Source organism: Salvelinus sp. IW2-2015, unplaced genomic scaffold (genome assembly GCF_002910315.2).
Source record: "Salvelinus sp. IW2-2015 unplaced genomic scaffold, ASM291031v2 Un_scaffold2013, whole genome shotgun sequence".
Taxonomy (NCBI): Eukaryota; Metazoa; Chordata; class Actinopteri; order Salmoniformes; family Salmonidae; genus Salvelinus; species Salvelinus sp. IW2-2015.
This window is the reverse complement of record NW_019943362.1, coordinates 58,673-82,303: the sequence shown is the minus strand read 5'-3', so window position 1 is coordinate 82,303 and position 23,631 is coordinate 58,673. Positions and strand designations below refer to the sequence as shown.

General features: G+C 44.5%; 1 protein-coding gene across 3 annotated transcripts in view; it reads left to right on the top strand.

The window, feature by feature from the left end:
• Window positions 1-23,631, top strand: part of LOC112072724 (cyclin-dependent kinase 17) — a 35,418-nt gene that overhangs the window by 10,134 nt on the left and 1,653 nt on the right. Inside the window, exons 2-15 of one of the 3 annotated variants that reach the window (XM_024140108.2) lie at window positions 15,160-15,321; window positions 16,081-16,245; window positions 17,745-17,878; window positions 20,002-20,127; window positions 20,356-20,412; window positions 20,527-20,641; window positions 21,429-21,523; window positions 21,674-21,736; window positions 21,849-22,093; window positions 22,469-22,566; window positions 22,776-22,881; window positions 23,124-23,166; window positions 23,322-23,412; window positions 23,536-23,613. In XM_024140108.2, the coding sequence (XP_023995876.1) occupies window positions 15,195-15,321; window positions 16,081-16,245; window positions 17,745-17,878; window positions 20,002-20,127; window positions 20,356-20,412; window positions 20,527-20,641; window positions 21,429-21,523; window positions 21,674-21,736; window positions 21,849-22,093; window positions 22,469-22,566; window positions 22,776-22,881; window positions 23,124-23,166; window positions 23,322-23,412; window positions 23,536-23,613 (1,543 nt within the window). In that variant the 5' untranslated portion in view covers window positions 15,160-15,194. Of the gene's footprint in view, window positions 1-15,159; window positions 15,322-16,080; window positions 16,246-17,744; window positions 17,879-20,001; window positions 20,128-20,355; window positions 20,413-20,526; window positions 20,642-20,924; window positions 20,982-21,095; window positions 21,211-21,428; window positions 21,524-21,673; window positions 21,737-21,848; window positions 22,094-22,468; window positions 22,567-22,775; window positions 22,882-23,123; window positions 23,167-23,321; window positions 23,413-23,535; window positions 23,614-23,631 lie in introns of all 3 variants that reach the window. The other 2 variants (XM_024140109.2, XM_070439902.1) reach the window with 2 other exon arrangements.

Sequence of the window (23,631 nt, the reverse complement as noted above, 5' to 3'; positions counted from 1 at the left end):
CTGACAGAGCTGGTGTAACTGAGTCAGGTTTGTAGGCCTCCTTGTTCGCACACGCTTTTCCAGTTCTGCCCACAATTTTTCTATAGGATTGAGGTCAGGGCTTTGTGATGGCCACTCCAATACCATTTTGCCACAACTTTGGAAGTATGCTTGGGGTCATTGTCCATTTGGAAGACCCATTTGCGACCAAGCTTCAACTTCCTGACTGATGTCTTGAGATGCTGCTTCAATATATCCACATCATTTTGTTGACAGCATGACTGAGCAGCGCAGATTACTGATTGATTTGAGAAAGGCCCTCCTCCCTCACTTTTTCCCCCCGTTCACGTCACGGGCCATAGCCCAGTGCACCGTGGTTCAGCTTAATGGAACTCCCTCAGGGTCCAGGAAGGGGGTGTAATGCTGTGTTTGGGAGTGCTCGGAAGTATCTTGTAGTCTGCATGTCTTTAATCCCATTCATTTGACGACAGTGGTGGTTTTGGTTAGTAAGGCACACCTGCAAGATGAGGAAACCCCTCTGGCACTGGTGTGTGTGTGTGTGCGTGCGTACTGTGTGTACACTGCTGTACCCCCTTTTCTCTTACACAGGTGTGTTTGTGTGACTGTCTGTGATCTTTATATCATAGGGGTGATGTCAGCTAGCCCAGGGTTAAGCCTGTAACTATAGCCCGTCACTCACCTCCATGTACCAAGCAGACTGATAGAACAGGTAGAGCTGGGGGATATGGCCTTAAAAATCATATCTCCATTTTAAATTTATTTTTTAATCTGAATAAGCTTTGCTGCACAATTAAAGGGCAATACACCACATTTCAAACAGTCAGCAATAATCTAATGAATTCAGGGCTTGTAGAATTACTCCTAGGCTAAATATAAGCCTTCCACAACCAGAAGACACACTAATTATTACATTATTTTATCAAAATAGTTTAGCCTGTTTTTTAAATGTATTATTCCCTGATTGGGCTTTCAAGTCTGTCAAAAAAAAAAGCCCTTTTTGTTAAAATTGTATTGCAGATCCACCAATAATGTCTCAAACAATCTCTCAAGCACAAGCCCACTCGCTAGTGAGTAGCCAGTTAATCGTTATATTTCAAGTCTAGTCCAACTTGGCTCTATTTGCTTGCTAACAAGGTAGAACAGTTTAACTGCTCTGAATAGACTTGGAACGCCCATCAAAACAACAAAAAATAGCATTCTTGTGATACAGGCATTTGGAACATCAATTCTTATTGATTTGATATATCCCCCAGCCCTATGGACAGGTACTAGGCGTTTGCCTCAGGGGTGTGGTTGAATAGCTTATCACAGAGTTAACCGTATTAGCCTCGGGTCAAATGATTACATTTAATCCATAGAATGGTTCTTTGGAGGAAGGGTCGTTGACATGTATTTGACATTTGTATCTAAAAGTAGAATTGAGAACGAATTCATCAAAGTTGGCATATTTATTTAATTTTGTCCTTACCCAGTCCTCCTTTAAGACTGTAGGTGCTGCAAAGCAAAAGTTGATGTCATATGAAGCTTTACCGCTTGCTCTGAAATATGAATAGAATTTCTATTTCACACACATGTACATTTCATTTATGAATATGGAAAATTATAAAGATAAATATTGAAAATTATAATTTTAGATTTGACATTTTTGGGGTATTTTGTTGAATATAATATACTCTACTGGCATATCAAAGTTTCAGCGTGGGATCTCTGCTAGTTTTAAAGTTATAGCCTGTTTTTATAGAGAGATTGGCACAGTAGGCAATGTAACCAATCACGGCACTCCTTTTATTTGTGTCATTACACATCCTGCAAATCACCACCTGAGGGGGACCATTTTGAATCCATTTTCACATTCACTCTGTTGGTAATGCTTACAAATTGGATCATAACAAAAGTAGCAGAGATCCCACTCTGGGACTTTTAATTTGCCCGTAAAGTATATTACGTTCAACAATAAATTCGTATATACATCTATATTCATGTTTAGATTTTTTGTAAGCAAAATTTAATGTAGAAATGTTTTATTGAAATCAATATACTATTCATATTACAGAGCAAGCGGTAAAGCTTCATATGACACCAATTGTTGCTTTGAAGTGCCTACAGATGAAACAGTATGGAGTCTTAAAGGAGGCCAACTTTGATGAATTATTTCTCAGTTATGCTTTCAGATACATATGTCAAGAAAACTTCCTCCAAAGGACCCTTCTATGGATTACATTTCGTGAACATTTCAAAATCATGGTATTATTTTGGGGGTTCCTGGTTTCGTATTGAATTACGGTACAGCTCTGCCTCTGTTCTTTCACTCTTTCTTTCTCTGTACTTTCCTCAGCTAACAGTACATGCCTGGAGTTACCCTGGTGATGTCATGCCTCTTACACAAACACAAAGACGCCATTCTGTTCTTCTCACTCGAAATATGCTCACTTTCTCTTTTCCTCGCTCTCTTTATCCTTCGCTTGCTTGCTCTCGCTTTCACTCTCTCGCGCGCACATCGACACCCACATATTCACATACGTCTTTTCTCATTCCATTTTCAATTGAATATTAATTCGACCATATCATATTTCCTAGTTACTTGACAAAGAGTGGGAGTGAGACTGGAGGGTAAAGAGCAACCAGCCAGAGAGAGTTCTGGGATAGTCTAGACCTCCTAATCTTTTGGAAGCAGAATATAGACTCTGGGGCCTTGGTCACCATGGTGACGAGAGGAGTTCAGGGTCTATAGAGAGACAAAAGGGAGAGTGACAAAAGTTGCTGTTCTCTTTTTCAATTTCAAGGCAGATTTCCCTAAATGGGGGTGGAACTACTGTATCTTACTTTAGGGACATGCCTTCAAGGGAGCTGTCTTAGTTGTCAAATTTGAAGGATTTGACTTTGATGTGAGTGTGTGTATTAGTCTTAATTAGGCCTTGTCGTCTGCCGTCTCTCCCCTTCCTGCCCTTTGAAGTCTCATCCTCTTCGCTGAGTTCTGGCCTACCCACGATGCACTGGGGGACCCCCAGAAGGACAGGCTAAGGGGAACGAGGGAAGATCTGAGGGAGTGTTTGGTATGTGGGTCAGGATTTCACAGAAGAATGTATAGGCTGTGTGTGTGCCTGCTTGCGCATGTATGTTTATTTGAAGGGATGCTGATTAGAGAAAGAAAGAGAGAGGGGGAGAGACGAGGAGGATACCGAGACAGAGCCCATCAGCCAGTGTGTTGGATTGTGTTTGATGGGGAATTCTCTGTGCTTTCTCTTTCACATCATTCAGATATGCCAGATGCTGTATCCCCCCCCAGCCCTGTCAAATGAGCTCTCTTTGTTTTGGTGTGGCCCAGAGATAATAGCTGTCTCTGTTACATCCCTCTGTACTCTGTATCTGAGAGAGTGCTTATCTCGCTGCACAGGGGCGGCAGGTAGCCTAGTGGTAAGAGCATAGGGCCAATAGTCGAAAGGTTGCTAGATCGAATCTCTGAGCTGAAAAGGTAAAAATCTGTCGTTCTACCCCTGAACAAGGCAGTTACCCCACTGTTCCTAGGCCATCATTGTAAATAAGATTTGTTCTTAACTGACTTGCCCAGTGAAGTAAAGGTTCAATAAAAACAATGTATCATACTTTAATCAAAATTGCAATATCCATATCTCAAGAGGCTGATATATATTTTTTTAAACATCATGAATGTAACATTCAAATGTAATAAGGATCCCCTGAAACTCTGACCAACACTTTGGTTCCTACCCTGTCGCAACAACTTCTACAGGTTTTTGGAATACTCATTTTATTTATATGATTCCAACAGTTAAACCAAGTGTTTTGATCTAAATCGCAAGTAAAATCACATTCAAAATATTTGGTTTAAAAAAATCACAATCACAATATTTGCCCATATCTTGCAGCCCTACCTGTACAGCAGGCTTCCCCAGCTGGTGGCCTGTGGGTTATATATATATATATATATATTTATATTTTGTACACACACTGAGTGAACAAAACACCTGCTCTTTCCATGACACAGACCAGGTGAATCCAGGTGAAAGCTATGATCCCTTATTGATGTCACTTGTTAAATCTACTTCAATCAGTGTCGATGAAGGGGAGGAGACGGGTTAAAGAAGGATTTTTAAGCATTGAGACATGGTTTTGTATGTGTGCCATTCAGAGGGAGAATGGGCAAGACAAAATATTTACAGTAAGTGCATTTGAACAGGGTATGGTAGTAGGTGCCAGGCTTACTGCTTTCTGTCAAGAACTGCAACGTGCAACTCAATATTAGGAAAGTGTTCTTAATGTACACTCAGTGTATGTGATCTTATACAATGTGAGCAAGGTTTTAAATGATTTATGTTTTAGTCAATTTGCAGTCTACAAATTATTTGAAATTATGTTCCGGCCCCCTGACCATCTGCTCAAGAAAAAATTGTCCTGCGGCTGAATTTAGTTGATGATCCCTGCTGTACTGTGTGTGTGTGTGTGTGTGTGCTGTCTCTTATACACATCTAGATGTGTATAAGAGACAGGTGTGTGTGTGTGGGGTGTGTGTGTGTGTGTGTGTTTGCGCGCACAACCACTAGAGAGATGGTGAGTTAAAGAATGAGACGGAGTGAGAGAGAGGTTCAGTTTTCTCCCTGTGCTACTGATACAGGATTCTGGACCCTGTCCAATGTGAACAGCTAATCTAGTAACTCTATATCTACGCTGCAGGGTGGCAGAGAGGGATCTGCTCTAGTTAGCGGAGATGGGATCAGCAGTGTATGTTTTTTTTATTGTTGGATAGAAGACTGCCCAACACACACACATTGGAGAACAGCTGTGGCTTCCTTGGCCCTCAGTTCTTCTCATATTTCCTTGCCAGCTCATTCAGCAGGTAAAGAGTGTGTGTGTGTGTGTCACTCCCCACAGCAGCAGACACAACCTTTGTCTCAGCAACCCAATCCTCCACAGCCTGCCCACTTTCCTAGCCTGTCTGCCCAAGGACAGTGATGCTCTGAGGGGCAGACACAGGCATACTCAGTCCCAGCCACATGACCAGGCCTGTGTCCTGCGCTCTGCCCATTGGCAAAAGGAAAGAGTTGTTGGGATGATAACGAACATGTCAGTAACGTTAGTAGTATATTGGCATTACTGCACTCACTACTGTTTGTGTGTGTGTGGGGACCACGAGTGTGGCTGATAAAATAAATGGAGAATGTTCTGTTGGAAAATTGTATTAGTGAACTCAGAACACACTCTCTTCCCCCTCCTGCTCACTCTTTTTTTCTCTCTCTCCTGCTCTCTCTGTTTTTAAGGGCTTTATTGGTATGGGAAACATATGTTTACATTGCCAAAGCAAGTGAAGTAGATAATAAACAAAAGTTAAATAAACAATACAAATTAACAGTAAACATTACAATCACAAAAGTTCCAAAAGAGTAAAGACATTTCAAATGTCATATTATGTGCAAATAGTTCAAGTACAAAAGGAAAAAAACATAAATATGGGTTGTATTTACAATGGTGTTTGTTCTTCACTGGTTGCCCTTTTTTTTGTGGCAACAGGTCACAAATCTTGCTGTGGTATTTCACCTAATAGATATGGGAGTCTGTGTAATCTGAGGGAAGTATGTCTCTAATATGGTCATACATTTGGCAGGTTAGGAAGTGCAGCTCAGTTTCCACCTCATTTTGTGGGCAGTGAGCACATAGCCTGTCTTCTCTTGAGAGCTAGGTCTGCCTACGGCGGCCTTTCTCAATAGCAAGGCTATGCCCACTGAGTCCTTAAGTTTGGGTCAGTCACGTCACAGTGGTCAGGTATTCTGCCACTGTACTCTCAGTTTAGTTTGCTCAGCTTTTTTGTTAATTCTTTCCCCCTTCTCTCTCTCCCCCTCCGATTCACTCTGTTTTTACCTCCCCCCCTGTCTCTCTCCTGCTCTCTCTGTTTTTATCTCAGTCTCTCTTGTCTTTTCCTTTTATCTCTCACTCCATCTCCCCTGACGCTGTTTACAGCAGGTTTGTTGTGCTTAAACAAATGAAGACACCTACAGACGCATGCACACACACACGTTTACTTTACTATTCTTGTGAAGACCAAACAGTTGATTTCCATCCAAAATCCTATTTTCCCTAACCTTAACTCTACACCTAATCCTTAACCCCTAACGTAACCCTAATTGTAAACCTAACCCGTAAGCCTAAAATAAGCTTTTTCCTTATGGGGACTGGTGGAATGTCCCCACTTGTCTTCAGGTCCCCACAACGATAGTAAAACTAAAAACACACACACACGCATGCTCACACACACTCCCCTCCTTCATTAACTATGTTTGTTTTAATGAGATCAACTCCAGCCGAGATGAGAAGAGAACCAGGTCATAACCGTGCAACACACACGCACACACACATACGCTTAAACCTGACATCAAAGCGTCCCTGCTTTCACCCTGCCTGGTACATGGTGGGTGTTAGGGCATGTGGGGGGTGAAGGATGGGGAGAATAATCCCCTAACACACACAGTGTTTCATAGATTTGCATTTTCCATTGACTGGTGAGGGGGGGATGTGCTGCTATATGTGTTTTATATGCGTTGGCCTGGGGCATATTTGAGGGCACAGATAGAAATGTCATGTATAGAGCTGATATGATTCCTCACTCTTCATGACAGAGAGGCATGTCTGTTCTACACTATATATTTGTATCTGATCGTTCTTTGACGTTGTGCCCTATTGACCGGCACCTCCAAGCCCGGAGGTAATTTGAGTTTGTAGGCTTAGGCTGGACATACTGAGTGTATGTGCACTGGGGAGCGGTGTGTGTGGGGTTGTGTGTGTTAGGATCGGGGTTGGGTAAACTGCAGCCACAGATCGACAGTCATTGATTTGAATGATTCCTGCAATGCACACACATGCCATCAGGAATGACAGAGGAATTTTAAGGATTTTAACATTTAATTTGAAGGATTAAGTGTACAGTCGTGGCCAAAAGTTTTGAGAAGGACACAAATATTAATTTCCACAAAGTTTGCTGCTTCAGTGTCTTTAGATATTTTGGTCAGATGTTACTATGGAATACTGAAGTATAATTACAAGAATTTCGTAAGTGTCAAAGGCTTTTATTGACAATTACATGAAGTTGATGCAAAGAGTCAATATTTCCAGTGTTGACCCTTCTTTTTCAAGACCTCTGCAATCCGCCCTGGCATGCTGTCAATTAACTTCTGGGCCACATCCTGACTGATGGCAGCCCATTCTTGCATAATCAATGCTTGGAGTTTGTCAGAATTTGTGGGTTTTTGTTTGTCCACCCCCCCTCTTGAGGAATGACCACAAGTTCACAATGGGATTAAGGTCTGGGGAGTTTCCTGGCTATGGACCCAAAATATTGATGTTTTGTTACCTGAGCCACTTAATTATCACTTTTGTCTTATGGCAAGGTGCTCCATCATGCTGGAAAAGGCATTGTTCGTCACCAAACTGTTCCTGGATGGTTGGGAGAAGTTGCTCTCGGAGGATGTGTTGTTACCATTCTTTATTTATGGCTGTGTTCTTAGGCAACATTGTGAGTGAGCCCACTCCCTTGGCTGAGAAGAAACCCCACACATGAATGGTCTCAGGATGCTTTACTGTTGGCATGACACAGGACTGATGGTAGTGCTCACCTTGTCTTCTCCGGACAAGCTTTTTTCCGGATGCCCCAAACAATCGGAAAGGGGATTCATCAGAGAAAATGACTTTACCCCAGTCCTCAGCAGTCCAATCCCTGTACCTTTTGCAGAATATCAGTCTGTCCCTGATGTTTTTCCTGGAGAGAAGTGGCTTCTTTGCTGCCCTTCTTGACACCAGGCCATCCTCCAAAAGTCTTCGCCTCACTGTGCYTGCAGATGCACTCACACCTGCCTGCTGCCATTCCTGAGRAAGCTCTGTACTGGTGGTGCCCCGATCCCGCAGCTGAATCAACTTTAGGAGATGGTCCTGGCGCTTGCTGGACTTTCTTGGGTGCCCTGAAGCCTTCTTCACAACAATTGAACCGCTCTCCTTGAAGTTCTTGATGATCCGATAAATGGTTGATTTAGGTGCAATCTTACTGGCAGCAATATCCTTTTCTGTGAAGCCCTTTTTGTGCAAAGCAATGATGACGGCACGTGTTTCTTTGGCGGTAACCATGGTTGACAGAGGAAGAACAATGATTCCAAGCACCACCCTCCTTTTGAAGTTTCCAGTCTGTTATTTGAACTCAATCAGCATGACAGAGTGCTCTCCAGCCTTGTCCTCGTCAACACTCACACCTGTGTTAATGAGAGAATCACTGACATGATGTCAGCTGGTCCTTTTGTGGCAGGGCTGAAATGCAGTGGAAATGTTTTTGGGGGTTTCAGTTCATTTGCATGGCAAAGAAGGCTTTTTGCATTAATTGCAATTCATCTGATCACTTCATAACATTCTGCAGTATATGCAAATTGACATCATACAAACTGAGGCAGCAGACTTTGTGAAAATTAATATTTGTGTCATTCTCAACAATTTTGGCCATGACTGTATACAGTTGAGCTAATGATCTCATAGGGAGTGAAAGAGAAAGGTATACTACGTGACCAAAATTATGTGGACACCTGCTTGTCGAACTTCTCATTCCAAAATCCTGGGCATTAATATGGAGTTGGTTCCCCCATTTGCTGCTGTTACAGCGTCCACTCTTCTGGAAAGGCTTTCCGCTAGATGTGGGAACATTGCTGCTGGGACTTGCTTCCATTCAGCCATGAGCATTAGTAGGGGTGGGCATTTGTGTTGGGTGATTAGGCCTGACTAACAGTCACTAAAGCACCTCGGCGGCCCCGTTCTGTGAGCTTGTGTGGCCTACCACTTCATAACTGAGCCGTTGTTGCTCCTAGACGTTTCCACTTCACAATAACAGCACTTACATTTGACCGAGGCATCTCTAGCAAGGCATACATTTGACGAACTGACTTGTTGGAAAGGTGACATCCTATGACTGCCAATGTTTGTCTACGGAGATTGCATGGCTGTGTGCTTGATTATATACACCTGTTAGCAACGGGTGTGGCTGAAATTGCCGAATCCACTAATTTGAAGGGTTGTCTACATACTTTTGTAAAAATAGTGTATATGGCTGGAGAGATGGATAGTTAGATAATCTTGGTCCTCTTCTTGTGTCTCTGTCTGATGTGAGGTTAGTGCTGTGTTAGGATGTTTTCTTGATGTAGTGGCTAACTGTATCCCGTGTGAGAGACACACACACACACACACCGCACCCTTCACTGCTAGCTGGCAGTGTGTTATCACTGTGTCCAGTACGGGATGGTGTGAGGGGGTTAGAAGGGTGGGTCCCGCACGTCCGAGGGGCGTCATCGCGGCAACACAATGGGCAGGGAAACTGGCCTGAGGCAGAGAGAGCAAGGTGTTTCCTATGACCTGGCTTACTGCTGTGTCAGCATGCACACGCACGCAAACACACACACATACTGATACACATAAACACACACACTGATACCCAAAGCATACACTGATACATACACACATACTGTATTCTATTTGCATTTATGTATATTTACCATACACACACAAATTATACACTAACATATCCACACAACACATAATTAATTGATACTTACACACATACAGTAGATCCTACACAGATGGATGCACACAAAACACAGCCATACCATCGGACCAGGTTGTGTTGCTATGGAATGTGGCCAGTTCTCCCACTCTGTGGCCTTTTCACCTCCCATCACACTCAGCCAACCAGCCTGCCTCGGCCAATCACTGCAGCCGCTGGACCAGCTCTGTCACTGCAGCCCACCAATCACACAACAAGACACAACCACATAACGACCACTGCTGTTACTTAGGGTGTGGCCAATCTGAGGACACTGATGGTGAGGTCAGTGGTGTGTTTTAAGTGTGTTTATGACTGCTATTCCTATATGTAGCTGGTACTGTGGATTTGAAGTTCACCTCTGTATTGCACCTCTCATTATGTCATTTTAACCACAGTATATGGCCTTGATAAATTATGTATGAGTGTCGGCACGCGTGTGTGTGTTAATGCATTTTGCTTGCAATTAAGGAAAGCAGTATTCATGTTTGGATGTTAAATTCATGTTTAATGCGTGCTTTATGAAGGCCCTAGCTGAGTACTGAGGGGAGGTGCGGTGACTGCAGTATTCATCTACTCATCATAAATATTAGATTAAAAGGAGGCGTATATTTATGAAGGGTGCTATTTTAGCACACCCGTGTGTTCTCGGCCTCTCATGCATACTCTTGCAGCTTAAGGATTGGGCTTCTCACTGTCTTATGTGTGTTCATGTGTTGGTAGCATGTACAATACCAGTCCATACTGGAATAATAACATGGTCACAACATACTTACTCCAACCCAGCTGTACCAATATCAAGATAAGGAAGCTAGCATGTTGCTATGTGAGCAACATTTGAGAGAGTTCTCATCTATATTATTCGTAGCCGTCTATTTACCACCACAGAACGCGAAGCCGGCACTAAGACCGCTCTCAGGCCATAAGCAAAGAAGAAAATGCTCACCCAGAAGCGGCGCTCCTAGTGGCTGGGGACTTTAATGCAGGCAAACTTAAATCAGTTTACCAAATTTTTACCAGCATGTCACATGTGCAACCAGAGAAGAAAACAATCCTAGACCACCTTTACACCACACACAGAGATGCAGCAGTGTACAAAAGGGAGGGGGGGGGGGGTKAATGTAAATTGTCTGGTGGCGATTTTATTAATTGTTCAGCAGTCTAATGGCTTGGGGGTAGAAGCTGTTGAGGAGCCTTTTGTCCTCAACTTGGTGCTCTGGTACCGCTTGCCGTGCGGTAGCAGTGAAAGCTGTCTATAACTTGGGTGACTGGAGTCTCTGACAATTTTATGGGCTTTCCTCTGACACCGCCTATTATATAGGTCCTGGATGGCAGGAAGCTTGGCCCCAGTGATGTACTGGGCTGTTCGCACTACCCTCTGTAGCGCCTTACGGTCAGATGCCAAGCAGTTAGCATACCAGGCGGTGATTCAACCGGTCAGGATGCTCTTGATGTTGCAGCTGTAGAACTTTTTGAGGATCTGAGGACCCATGCCAAATCTTTTCAGCCTCCTGAGGGGGAAAAGGTTTTGTCGTGCCCTCTTCACGGCCGTCTTGGTATGTTTGGACCATGATAGTTCGTTGGTGATGTGGACACCAAGGAACTTGAAATTCTCAACCCGCTCCACTACAGCCCCGGCAATGTTAATGGGGGCCTGTTCGGCTCGCCTTTTCCTGTAGTCCACGATCAGCTCCTTTGTCTTGCTCACATTGAGGGAGAGGTTGTTGTCCTGGCACCACACTGCCAGTTCTCTGACCTCCTCCCTATAGGCCGTCCGTATCGTTGTCTGTGATCAGCCTACCACTGTTGTGTCGTCAGCAAACTTAATGATGGTGTTGGAGTCGAGTTTGACAGTCGTGGGTGAACAGGGAATACAGGAGTGGACTAAGTACAAGACACTTCATGGCTACCGACGTGAGTGCCACGGGGCAGTAATCATTTAGGGAGGTTACCTTCACTTCCTTGGGCACAGGGACTATGGTGGTCTGCTTGAAACATGTAGGTATTACAGACTCGGTCAGGGAGACGTTGAAAATGTCAGTGAAGACACTTGACAGTTGGTCCGCGCATGCTTTGAGTACACGTCCTGGTAATCCGTCTGGCCCAGCGGCTTTGTGAATGTTGACCTGTTTAAAGGTTTTGTTCACATTGGCTACCGAGAGCGTTATCACACAGTCATCCAGAACAGCTGGTGCTCTTGTGCATGCTTCAGTGTTGCTTACCTCGAGCGAGCTTGCAAGGCACTTAGCTTGTTTGGTAGGCTCGCGTCACTGGGCAGCTCGCGTCTGGGTTTCCCTTTATAGTCCGTAATAGTTTTCAAGCCCTGCCACATCCGACGAGCGTCAGAGCCGGTGTAGTAGGATTCAATCTTAATCCCGTATTGACGCTTTGCTTGTTTGATGGTTCCTCTGAGGGCATAGCGGGATTTCTTATAAGCGTTCGGATTAGTCTCCCGCTCCTTGAAAGCGGCAGCTCTAGCCTTTAGCTCGATGTGGATGTTGCCTGTAATCCATGGCTTCTGATTGGGATATGTACTAGAGGTCGACCGATTATGATTTTTCAACACCGATACCGATTATTGGAGGACCAAAAAAAGCCGATACCGATTAATCGGCCGATTTTATTTTATTTATCTTTTATTTAAATAAATTTTGTAATAATGACAATTACAACAATACTGAATGAACAATGAACACTTTTATTTTAACTTAATATAATACATCAATAAAATCAATTTATCCTCAAATAAATAATGAAACATGTTCAATTTGTTTTAAATAATGCAAAAACAAAGTGTTGGAGAAGAAAGTAAAAGTGCAATATGTGCCATGTAAGAAAGCTAACGTTCAAGTTCCTTGCTCAGAACATGAGAACATATGAAAGCTGGTGGTTCCTTTTAACATGAGTCTTCAATATTCCCATTTAAGAAGTTTTAGGTTGTAGTTATTATAGGACTATTTCTCTCTATACGATTTGTATTGGTATTATACATATACCTTTAACTATTCGATGTTCTTATAGGCACTTTAGTATTGCCAGTGTAACAGTATAGCTTCCATCCATGCCTTTCCTCGTCGCTACCTGGGCTCGCACCAGGAACACATCGACAACAGCCACCCTCGAAGCAGCGTTACCCATGCAGAGCAAGGGGAACAACTACTCCAAGTCTCAGAGCGAGTGACGTTTGAAACGCTATTAGCGCGCACCCCGCTAACTAGCTAGCCATTTCACATCGGTTACACCAGCCTAATCTCGGGAGTTGATAGGCTTGAAGTCAGAAACCGCGCAATGCTTGAAGCATTGCGAAGAGCTGCTGGCAAAGCGCACGAAAGTGCTGTTTGAATGAATGCTTACGAGCATGCTGGTGCCTACCATCGCTCAGTCAGACTGCTCCATCAAATCATAGACTTAATTATAACATAATAACACACAGAAATACGAGCCTTAGGTCATTAATATGGCCGAATCCGGAAACTATCATCTCGAAAACAAAACGTTTATTCTTTCAGTGAAATACAGAACCGTTCCGTATTTTATCTATGATTACGTAAAATTCTGGCAAATTAGTTCGCAATGAGCCAGGCGGCCCAAACTGTTGCATATACCCTGACTCTGCGTGCAATGAACGCAAGAGAAGTGACACAATTTCACCTTGTTAATATTGCCTGCTAACCTGGATTTCTTTTAGCTAAATATGCAGGTTTAAAAATATACTTCTGTGTATTGATTTTAAGAAAGGCATTGATGTTTATGGTTAGGTACACGTTGGAGCAACGACAGTCCATTTTCGTGAATGCGCACTGCATCGATTATATGCAACGCAGGACACGCTAGATAAACTAGTAATATCATCAACCATGTGTAGTTAACTGGTGATTATGATTGATTGATTGTTTTTATAAGATAAGTTTAATGCTAGCTAGCAACTTACCTTGGCTTCTTACTGCATTCGCGTAACAGGCGGGTTCCTCGTGCAGTAGGTGGTTAGAGCGTTGGACTAGTTAACCGTAAGGTTGCAAAATTGAATCCCTGAGCTGACAAGGTAAAAATCTGTCGTTCTGCCCCTGAACAAGGCAGTTAACCCACCGTTCCTAGGCCGTCATTGAAAATAAGAATGTGTTTTTAACTAACTTGTCTAGCTAAATAAAGGTGTAAAAGAAATTATATATATATATAAAAATTGGCAAAATCGGCGTCCAAAATTACCGATTTCCGATTGTTATGAAAACTTGAAATCGGCCCTAATTAATGGGCCATTTCGATTAATCGGTCAACCTCTAATATGTACATACAGTCACTGTGGAGACGACGTCATCGATGCACTTATAGATGAAGCCGATGACTGAGGTGGTGTATTCCTCAATGCCATTGGTTGAATCCCGGAACATATTCCAGTCTGTGCTAGCAAAACAGTCCTGTAGCGTAGCATCCGCGTCATCTGACCACTGCCGTATTGAGCAAGTCACTGGTACTTCCTGCTTTAGTTTTTGTTTGTAAGCAGGAATCAGGAGGATAGAATTCGTCAGATTTGCCAAATGGAGGGCGAGGTAGAGCCTTGTATACATCTCTGTGTGTGGTGTAAAGGTGGTCTAGGATTATTATTTTTTCTGGTTGCACATGTGACATGCTGGTAAAAATTTGGTAAAACGGATTTAAGTTTGCCTGCATTAAAGTCCCCAGCCACTAGGAGCGCCGCTTCTGGGTGAGCATTTTCTTCTTTGCTTATGGCCTTATAGAGTTGGTTGAGAGCGGTCTTAGTGCCAGCTTTGCTTTCTGTTGGTAAATAGACCGCTACAAATAATACAGATGAGAACTCTCTTGGTAGATAGTGTGGTCGACAGCTTATCATAAGGTACTCTACCTCAGGCGAGCAATACCTCGAGACTTCTTTAATATTAGACATTGCGCACCAGCTGTTATTGACAAATAGACACATACCCCCACCCCTGGTTTTACCAGAGGTAGCATCTCTGTTCTGCTGGTGCATGGAAAATCCCGCTAGCTCTATATTGTCAGTTTCTTCGTTCAACCGCGTCTATGTGAAACATAAGATGTTACAGTTTTTAATGTCCTGTTGGTAGGATAATCTTAATAGTAGGTCATCAGTTTTATTTTCCAATGATTGCACGTTAGCAAGGAGAATGGAAGGCATTGGGAGTTTACTCGCTCGCCTCCGGCTTTTCAGAAGGATCCCCGATTTGCCTCTCCTTTTCTGGCGTCTTTTCTTCACACAAAAGGCGTGGATCTAGGCCTTTTCCAGTGAAAGCAGAATATCCTTCTCTCTGGACTCGTTAAAGGATAAAGTTTATTCCAGTCCACTGTGAGTAATCGCTTTTCTGATGTCCAGAAGTTATTTTCGGACATAAGAGACGGTAGCAGCAACATTATGTACAAAATTAGTTTAAAAAAATAACAAAATTGCACAATTGGTTGGGAGAATGTAAAACATCAGCCATGTTCTTCGGCGCCATCTTTTCTTATCGAGACAATTACAAGTTACTTGCTTACGCCTTGCCACCTAAAACGTGTGTGTGTGTGTGTGTGTGGGTCCAGTGCTGACCTTTGCCCTCTGTGCCCTACAGGCCCTGCCAGCCCAGTCAACCCTGAGGAGTGTGTGATGGAGAAGATGAAGAGGTTTAAGCGGCGTCTGTCTCTGACGCTGCGCTCCAGCCACACCATAGACGAGTCTCTGTCTGAACTGGCCGAGCAGATGACCATCGAGGACGGCGGCAACAAGGACAACGGTCAGTAGGCGTGTGTGTGTGTGAGATTGTATTAGTAAACAAACAGAGCACACACACACACGTCTACTGTGCTCTGTGCAAGTCCCAGTTATAAGAGGCTGATAATGTTACTATTCTGAAGTGACTCTTGACTGAATGCCAGTAGAGAAGGATACAGCCAGCAAGTGGACACACACACTAGGGCCCTTTGGTCACCCCGAGGATACAGTTGAAATGTTTGATGTAGCTGGCAGCCAATGGTATCCTTTCTTGCCATCTGAAGTGATTAGAGTGAGACCGAGGGAACGGGTTGAGAGACATCGAGAGGGGAAATTGACACACAGGGAAAGCGAGAGCGAGCAGCAGTGTGAATGATCGTGTCCTAGAGAGTAGCTCTTTATGTCCTTATGTAACAACAGAAGCAGCCTGGTGGGATGAAACGCCTACTGGGACACACACACAACGCAGGGGGACAGCAGGTGACGCTGCCACAATGTTTGTGGAAAAGACATCACACAGAAAAGGAAAACACTCTTACAAACATACTGCAACAACCCAAAATGTCTGAATCTAACATCTTCTGGCCTACTTTAGGTTGCATAAGTGTTCTTTTCTGCTGTTTTTATATAAAACTCTGTTTACTGAATTCTGCTCAACAGAAGACCGAACAGTACATGAACTACTTGTACAAATGACTGATTGATTCATTGGTAGATTGCGTGATGAGTTGTATGGATGGATAGATGGGCAGATTGATTGACATATTGTTTCTCCTTGCAGAGCCGATCGTGCGTAATGGGCGACCGCCCTCCTCTCACAGCATGCACTCGTTCCTGCACCAGTACACCGGCTCCTTCAAGAAGCCCCCCCTCCGCAGGCCACACAGTGTCATCGGAGGAAGCCTGGGTTCCTTCATGACCTTCCCCAGCAACGGCAGCCGCCTCGGTGAGTTACACAGAGAGTGAAACAAACAGACTTGGAGATGCACAAGCACGTATACACTAATGGCACACATGCTTGCACACACACTCGTATGCACGCGCGCACATGTCATACACACACACACACACACACACACACACACTCATTTAAACGTGTAGCCATATTTACCAATGACACACCCACTAGCAGCACCACTATAAGCAGCCTGTTCTCCTTCATGGCCATGCCACCCAGCTGCCAAGGTGAGTTGCCGTGGAGATGGGCATACTCGTGCCTGTGCACCAGGAAGTGACAGAGAAAGAGCAGATGGCGACAGAGGACAAACAGGAAGTTAGTCATAGCCCCTGAGAGTTCCATCCTGACACGGTCATGGTGTGACTTCATCACACACAACACCAGACTCGTCTGTCTCTCCATCTTTATCTCCAACCTTCCTCTCAATTATGTGTTTTTGCATGAGTCAACTGTTCTCATTCTTCACTGTTTGTTTGTGCGGGTGTATATTTGCATCTAAAAGTTTGATGTTTGTGTGATTTCATACATTTGTGTGTCTGAGGACAAATGTTTTCCCTGCATTTTCTCTTGAGTTATCACCATGACGATAGCTGTTCTCTGGTCTCCAGGGTGAGCCAACTATTTTGGTCTGCGGTCTTGTCTATAAGTTGTCATGAGGAGCTTCACCTCAGACTGAACTGTGTCCCAGTTAGAGTTACATGGGTTTGGAGATATTGGGGGGGAACAGACAATCAGGCAAGTCTATCTGGGACAAGATGGAACTAGATTAGAACACACTGTCACACTGTTATATACCTGTTTACCTCAAAGAACAGAGTGTGAGAGAGAGAGAGAGAGAGAGAGAGCGAGAAATAGGGCCAAAGAGAGTGGAGTTGGAAAGAAAGGAGGGGTATTTGGTAGGCAGAGAAGGAGATAGACGGCTGGAGAGAGAAGCAGAAAGGAGGGAGAGGGAGATGACAGTAGTGCGGTGTGCTGGTATGATGACAGGCTGCTGGGTTGGAGGTGTTGACAGAGAGAATATGTGCCAGCACACTCAGATACCTGTCTCTTATACACATCTAGATGTGTATAAGAGACCCCCCCTACACACCATGTTCTTGACCAGAGGCTGTAGTTTTTTATGATCCTGGCGGAAGCAGAGTTGGTTTGTGTTTCATCTTTGGCCTGTGGGGTGAGAGGGGGAAGGGGTGAGAGAAGGAGAGAGAGACTGCAGGATAATGAAAGAAGGGAACTTGAGGTAGGGTCAGGACCAGGCTATAAACTGTTGACAGAATGAGATAAAGCACTCCTCTCTCTGTGTCTAACTTATTCTCTCATAGTATTACTAAAAACAGCAGACTACTGACTCAGTTTGACACAAGCTATAGCAAATCCTTGCCATGTTTATCTCATAGAAGATCATGAGTGTCATTTGCCAGGCAAAATGTTGAAATTGAGCAAGTTCAGCTTCTAAACTGTAACTCTTCCTCCCTCTTCCTCCTCCCAAGACATCGTCCATGAGAACCTGAAGATGGGCTCAGACGGGGAGAGTGACCAGGCGTCTGGGACGTCGTCAGACGAGGTGCAGTCGCCCACCGGGGTGTGTCTGAGGAACAGGGTGCAACGACGCATCTCCATGGAGGTACACCCTCCCACCACCACCAATCCCTGTCTCTCTAGAAGGGAACTACACCTCTCCCGGCTCCCCATCTCTGTCCTCCCCTCCGCTCTTTCTCTGTTGGTGTTGTGGGGAGGAGAGATAAGCAGGGAACACTTTAAGAGGCTTTCACTGTCTGACTCTGAATACTGATATGAAACCTGTTACCAGGGAGGAAGAGGGTAGAGAGATCGGGGAGAGATGTGGAGGGAAAGGGAGGTAATGGGATAGAGAAAGGAAGACAGGGATGGAGAAAGAGGAGGGTTGATGGCAGGCAGGGTGGAAAGTATGAGCTGGTTCAGGCCACAAACAGACCGACTGACTAATGGAATGTTGTCATGTGACTGTAATCTGCGGCACGCTTGGCCTCTGACTGCTGACATTCCAGACGATCCCCTGCCACATAGCTGGTCAACAATCCTGAGAGGAACCTCGGACAGAGAGTGGGATGGAGAGAGACTGCTCCACATAGCTCAGTGAGAACCTGGGATTTAAAGAGGGACTGTCTTTAAAAAGATACGAATCCCGTTGAAAACGTACTGATGTAGCATCAGTATGAATTCGAAACGGTTATTCTAGTGTCAAAATCTGCTCCAAAATGTAAATAGGATAATTTTGGTCATAAAGTTAGTCTCATCCGTGCTTTACAACGGGTAAATGAAGGTTTAGTTTTAATTTAACGATGTCCATTTGCCGACTAACATGGGGTGAACAGCTGCGGTGATTGCTCTCTATCCACTCGCATAAACAGTGACAGACCTGCCCAGCAGTTCCGGCTATGTTTACGTGAGACAGTGCATCGCGCATTTTTTTACTTGAAAAATACTGCACCAAACACCTTGGTTAGATGTAAATTTGTGTAACTAAAACATCCTCGGCAACAATTTAACTCAATAAATCTGTAATTAATTATGTTTATCTTAGATTCATTCTGGGGATTTTTAGGAAGTGAAATTCCGCGTCTACAGTGTCTCATGGGGGACAAACACCTCCAATACTGAAGTCTTTCTAATAAGCAACAGAAACCACACGTGCCAATCGGCGTATGTTCAGTCGCTCTTTAAGCCTGGGGATGTTTTTCCTTTCGTCTCTGTGACTCGTTTTTTGCTTTTTTCTGTATGTGTAAGCTGTGTTCTTTTTGCTATTTTCTATGTGAGTGAATGCTGTGAAGTATGACTAGTTCCCGGTGTCCCATGGACTATTAGAATTTATACTATATATTTAGTGCAGGGTTCATGCTAGTCTCACTGGTTCTGTTTACGGAGTTCCTATAGAATCACTGGTAGGAATGCTGTTTCCTCAGCCTGGTGACATTCTGCCACCTGGTGGTCAGTCTGGAGAAGTGTAAGCAGTACTTGACTACCTGTATATCAGTATTATGGTATTATACACACACGGATTTACCTATTTCTCCTTGATGTCAAGTGTTTATTTTATTAGTCTGAGCGGAGGCACAAGAGGTGCTTGACCTTTTAGATGGGAATCATCAGATATCTGAATAATCACACACACACACACACACACACACGTCATCTCGGTTACTACATCTTACCAGATTCACACAAACACTCATGTGGGTACATATCATTCGGCCCATTTTGTTCCCTTTGAAGCGGCGTGTTGATGGGGTTAGTAGGCTGTAACAATACACTGATTCATATCACTATCTATAGAGAGAACATGATGCTCTCTTTTGATCTGTTTCTATGGGGGAGAGAGGGCAGGCGGTATACAAGTGTGCTGCGTGATATCCATGGTGGGTGTGCTTTTGTGTCATTAGTGTGTGAAGATAAGCAAACAAGCATCTATGTTGTTTTTGTCACTCTTGTTTTGTGTTGAGTGTGCGATGCCATGTTTTCTCTTCAATAACGATTTTCATGTATGGATTATTTTTGTATAAGCGCCTCTATTCTGCTGTCTCTCCCTCTGGGGTGAGTGGGAGGGGAGAGTAATTTCTGGGACAAAGTGTGTGGGTGTAGTCATGGAGCTTTCTGCTGTCTACATGTCTCACACACAGACACACGTCGTATTCGATAGGACACATGATATGTGATGTGTATGTTACGTCTCTAACCCAATTGTTTGTGTGTGTGTGTGTGTGTGTGTAGGACCTGAACAAGCGTCTGTCTCTGCCTGCTGACATCCGTATCCCTGACGGTTACCTGGAGAAGCTGCAGCTGAGCAGCCCTACCTTCGACCAGCCCCTCAGCCGACTCTCACGCAGGGCCTCCCTGGTACGTGTGTGTGTGAGAGAGCGATTGAAGGAATATAACATTATTGCCCGACAGCGTTCAGGTACCGCCCTTCTTTCTGGTTGTCTCCATGGCAACAGGCATGAGGTTGAATTAGACTGTCTGTATGTAATCCTGTGCAGTGAATGAAGGTATCCTGTACAAACGTCATTCAACACAGAAAAAAAGACAAACAACATGGAAGATGATCTCTTTATTTCTGTTTTTCAGTCGGAGATTGGTTTTGGGAAGCTGGAGACCTACATCAAACTGGACAAACTGGGAGAGGTCAGAGAACACACACAAACACTCCTATAAACTCCGAAAACATGTTTTTCACAAGAGGTTCCTGAAAGTGATTTAGTTTTGACTCCGGTCATAACCAGTTAGTTTTTTCTATAGGGGACCTATGCTACAGTGTTTAAGGGGCGCAGTAAGCTGACTGACAACCTGGTGGCGCTAAAGGAGATCAGGCTGGAGCACGAAGAGGGAGCACCCTGCACCGCCATCAGAGAAGGTGAGTCTATACCTCTCTNTACCTTCGACCAGCCCCTCAGCCGACTCTCACGCAGGGCCTCCCTGGTACGTGTGTGTGTGAGAGAGCGATTGAAGGAATATAACATTATTGCCCTACAGTGTTCATGTACCGCCCTGCTTTCTGGCAACAGGCATGAGGTTGAATTGGACTGTCTCTGTATGTCATTTTGTGTAGTGAATGAAGGTATCCTGTACAAACGTCATTCAACACACAAAAAAAGACAAACAACATGGAAGACGATCTCTTTATTTCTGTTTTTCAGTCAGAGATAGGTTTTGGGAAGCTGGAGACGTACATCAAACTGGACAAACTGGGAGAGGTCAGAGAACACACACAAACACTCCTATAGACTCCGAAAACATGTTTTTCACAAGAGGTTCCTGAAAGTGATTTAGTTTTGACTCCGGTCATAACCAGTTAGTTTTTTCTGTAGGGAACCTATGCTACAGTGTTTAAGGGGCGCAGTAAGCTGACTGACAACCTGGTGGCGCTAAAGGAGATCAGGCTGGAGCACGAAGAGGGAGCACCCTGCACCGCCATCAGAGAAGGTGAGTCTATACCTCTCTACCTTTCCTCCTCTCTATCACTTTATCCCCGCTTCTCTTCCGCTCCCTCATCCTCCCATTACTGATTTCAATGCTACATTCTATCTTTTATTTTTTATCACTCTTAGCTCTTTCTCATTCACTATTGTTCCTCCTCTTTGTCAATATATTACCCCTTCTCTTGCTCTCCCTCATCCCTCTCTTTCCTTCCCTCTCTCCAGTGTCGTTACTGAAGGACCTGAAACATGCCAACATCGTGACCTTACATGACATTGTCCACACAGACAAGAGCCTGACGCTGGTCTTCGAGTACCTGGTGAGAATCACTAAATTGCTCACACTTCATGCTGGTCTTTGTAGTCAAATATCTGCCCTAATTATCTGAGGAGTTTGTTGTCCTAAGTAGGCTGTTGTACATGTACTTCCTGTCCTGTCTGACTGACTGCTGTCCTCACTTCCTGTGCAGGATAAAGACCTGAAGCAGTACATGGATGATTGTGGGAACATCATGAGCATGCACAACGTCAAGGTGAGTATGACCAAGACTAATAACCTAGCACTCACTGTACTGTAAGTCACTTTAGATAAAAGCCCTTCCATAATAGTGGTTAACATTGCATGTGTTGTTTGTGCGGTTCTAGATCTTCTTGTTCCAGATTTTGCGGGGGTTGGCGTACTGCCACAAGCGGAAGGTTCTCCACAGAGACCTAAAGCCCCAGAACCTGCTCATCAACGAGAGAGGGGAACTCAAACTGGCTGACTTTGGTCTGGCGCGGGCTAAGTCTGTCCCCACAAAGACGTACTCCAACGAGGTGGTGACTCTGTGGTACCGGCCACCTGACGTCCTGCTAGGCTCCTCCGAGTACTCCACACAGATTGACATGTGGTAAGAACACTACATCCTAACAACCTACGCCAAGGGTAAGCAAATCCTACTCTGGAGGTCCGGAGTACTGCTGGTTTTCTCTTCTACCTGATAATTAATTGCACCCACCTGGTGTCCCAGGTCTATATCAGTCCCTTATTAGAGAGGAAGAATCAAATAAAAAGCAGTGGAACTGGCTTTGAGGTCCAGGTTTTAGGGCCCTATATTCTTACACCATAGCAACTACAACCACTTCACTCAATGTATTTTACACATATAAACTTTGATTAAGTGCTATGCATCCTAACTCCTTCATCCTACTCCCTAGCCTCTCTTTTCGTGTGTGTGTGAACAAGCTGTGTGTAATTCTCTCTCTCTCTCTCTGTGTGTGTGTAGGGGTGTGGGGTGTATATTTTATGAGATGGCTGCAGGTCGGCCCCTGTTTCCTGGCTCCACCGTAGAGGACGAGCTCCACCTCATATTCAGACTGCTGGGTGAGGACAGAATACAGCCTGATTGGATGTTACAGCCTAACTAACTCACTGACCTAGCGCCACCTAGTGTCTGCTACAGGGACTAACACAACCACAGAACTCTCTAAATAAGCAGGAGAGTCCTCAGACATGCTGATGGGGACATTATTTGAGCGTTAACTAAATGTTGAAAGAGCGTTATTTGAAGACTGTCCCCTCTCCCTCTTCAGGCACACCATCAGAGGACAGCTGGCCAGGGATCTCTGGCGTCGAGGAATTCAAATCCTACAACTTCCCCAAATACAAACCTCAGCCGTTCATCAACCATGCGCCCAGGTACCGTGTGTGCGCGCGCGTCCATGAGTGTGTTTGAGTGCGCACGTTTCTGTGTGGGTTTGTGAATGCGTATATGCGAGTGTGTTTAGTCAGTACAGGAGGCAGGAAGTCCTGTGGAACTTTAGTAAAGCAACTCTCCACTTCCTTCCTTCCCCTGAGCCACCAAGTTCCTATCAGTCACCACCGACTGACAGTAAACCCTGTGATTCTCTCTCTCCCTCCTCTCTCTCTCCCCTTTTCAGGTTGGACACAGAAGGCATTGAGCTAGTGTTATCATTCCTGAAAGTGAGTTTCTCTGGCTACATTTTCCACACACTTATACTCTGAACCACTGGCATGCAGTACTGATAATGAACAACAGGGGGCACAGTAGTCACTTCTGCCTTACTGATTCTGTTTCGTTGTTGCTGTAATGTCCGTGTGTTGGTCTCCCTCTCCAGTACGAGTCCAAGAAGAGGACCTCAGCAGATGAAGCCATGAAGCAGGCCTACTTCAAGAGCCTGGGGGCACGGGTCCACACACTGCACGAGAGTGAGTCTCTAAACCTGGGGATGGTCTAGTCCTCTGAATGGCCTGGAGATACTCACACATAATTACAATCCTCGCTCTCTCTCTCTCTCTCTCTCTCTCTCTTTCTCTCTCTCTCTCTCTCAGGTATATCAATATTCACTCTGAAGGATATCCAACTGCAGAGAGACCCTGGCTATCGGAACGCCTCACACCTAGAGTCGGGTGTGTAAAACACACACG